General features: G+C 34.9%; 1 protein-coding gene across 1 annotated transcript; it reads right to left on the minus strand.

The window, feature by feature from the left end:
- Positions 1-441: 441 nt before the first annotated feature.
- Olfr771 (olfactory receptor 771) lies at positions 442-1,395 on the minus strand. The gene has a single exon (NM_146547.1). The coding sequence runs from the start codon at positions 1,393-1,395 to the stop codon at positions 442-444; it is 954 nt and encodes a 317-aa protein (NP_666758.1).
- Positions 1,396-2,336: the final 941 nt, after the last annotated feature.

A 2,336-nucleotide genomic window follows, 5' to 3' on the forward strand; every position in this document is an offset into this window, starting at 1 on the left:
TTAGTTTGGAGGTCTTTGGGGACTTCCCTACTGAAAAAGACATAAAGAGTTAGCTATCCCATACCTGACACTAGAATTTTAATTTCATAACCCATAGCTTCTGGGAACAGTATAATCTATCCAGACAGAGTATCTATGTTCAAAATCCTTTAAAACAGTTTTAATTAGCTTATAATGTAGTGGGTTTTTTATACTTTTTACACATCATTAGTTGTAGTTAACTCTTCTCTCATGTTCTTCTCTCCCCTAACCCCAGTCCCTATTCTCACCTAGGCCTCCCTTATAGTGTTCATCACCTCTGTTTTTATATCACATGTGTTCTTCTGTTCCTTTCAGAAAAAAAAATTTTTTTTTGTGAAAGTCCATCAAAATACAGATTTGTTCAAGAAAAGACACAAATATATGGACTTTAGTGGTTTATGCAGAATTAATATTTTATTTCTATATTTGAACATTCTCTTTCTTCATTGAGATAATGGCAATCTTTTTGAAGGAATCACTGAAGGCTTGTCTAACCTGCTTATTTCTCAGAGTATAAATAAATGGGTTCAACATGGGAGCAATCGATGTCATCAGAACAGCCACACCTTTATTGATGGCCACCGATTCCTTTGCCGAAGGGTTGATGTAAATGAAAATACAGCTTCCATAGGTGATTGAAACTACAATCATGTGAGAAGAACAGGTAGAAAAGGCCTTTTTCCTTTGCTGGGCAGAGGGGAATCTCAGAATGGTCTTGATGATATGTACGTAGGACAGAGTAACACACACAAGGGTCAGAATGAAGGTCAGCACTGCACAGACAATCACCAGCTGCTCTATGAGCCAAGTGTCTGAGCAGGAAATCTTCAAGATAGGAGATGCATCGCAGAAGAAATAATCAATAACATTTGAGTCACAGAATCTCAAGTTTAGGAACAGAGTGAGTGGTGGGAGTATGATGAGCAAGCCAGCCGACCAACAGCAGAGAACAAGCGTCTGACACACCTTGCTGCTCATGATGGTTACATAATGTAGGGGTTTGCAGATGGCCACATATCGATCGTAGGACATAATGGCCAGAAGAAAAAATTCAATTACTCCAAAAACATCAGTAAAAAACACTTGAATGACACAAACATTATAAGTGATTGACCTGTCTCCGGTTGCTATGTTGTACAAATATCGAGGAATACAAGCAGATGTAAATGAAATTTCTAATATGGAGAAATTTTGTAGAAAAAAGTACATGGGTGTTTTAAGGTGGGAGTCTAATATAGTGAGGGATATGATAGTCAGATTCCCAGTTATGCTGAGCATGTAGGCAAAAAATAGAAACACAAAAATTGGAATCTGAAGTTGAGGATCATCTGTTAGTCCCAGCAGAATGAAGGTGGTTATTGTGTTGTTTTTCATCACTAACTACTGAATTATTCAACCCTCACAAAAAAAGTAGCGATGTCTTATTTGAAAAGTAGTGGAGCCAGAGAGCGGTAAACAGTGAATGTTATAGTGAATTTATTCCTGTGTAGTTTCTTCTGCAAGTGGAAGATGATACTGTTGATAGTCTTGAGTGTTTAGCTATTCAATACTTTAGTTTATTGGCTTCCCAGTTTGTGATATATCTTAAAGATCATCTTAAATGTTATGACATTCATATTCATTTTATACTTGTAATCTATATCTAATTGGGCTTTCTTGTGGCATTAGACTTGAATAACAATGTGTTCTGATTCAATAAAATTATTCTTCATATGTCTAATATTTCTTTTGTATTTGAAAGGTGCACATTTAAATGCCTTTCCTGGAATATCTGGTCCGCAATAAAATATAAGCATGTAACAACTCATCTGGATTTTGTGAGCAAGTTCTCTTGCTTTAGCTGTAACTTGTAGTTTACATTTTGCCACGATTGATTAAACATGCATTTGTGAAGCATGTTTTCTGTTTTAAATTGAAAGTTCTACATTGCTTTATAGCATCTCTAATTTTTATATTTCTCTGTTAGTGTGTAATTCATACACACTGTTTACTGGAATACACAATTGACTACATGTGAAAATGTTTATCCAAGCTGAGAAAAGAAAATATTATATCCTTTATTATTTCAGTGTGTTGAGTATGGGAAATATTTTAACAATTTATTAATACCATCAAGTTCAAAATCAAGTTAAAAATACTACATATGCTTTCTATGTTCTGACTCTGAATATCTACTTATTTTGATGTTTGGTCTGAATGTCACTTTACTAAAAGTTGCCAAAACTCTATTGTCTGCATTGCTCATTTGTGCTCCTGTGTCAGGTTATTTTCTGAGAAAGTAAGTTTATTGAAATCATGGGCTGTTCTCTTCTCTT

This window comes from Mus musculus, chromosome 10 (assembly GCF_000001635.26).
Source record: "Mus musculus strain C57BL/6J chromosome 10, GRCm38.p6 C57BL/6J".
NCBI classification, from domain to species: domain Eukaryota; kingdom Metazoa; phylum Chordata; class Mammalia; order Rodentia; family Muridae; genus Mus; species Mus musculus.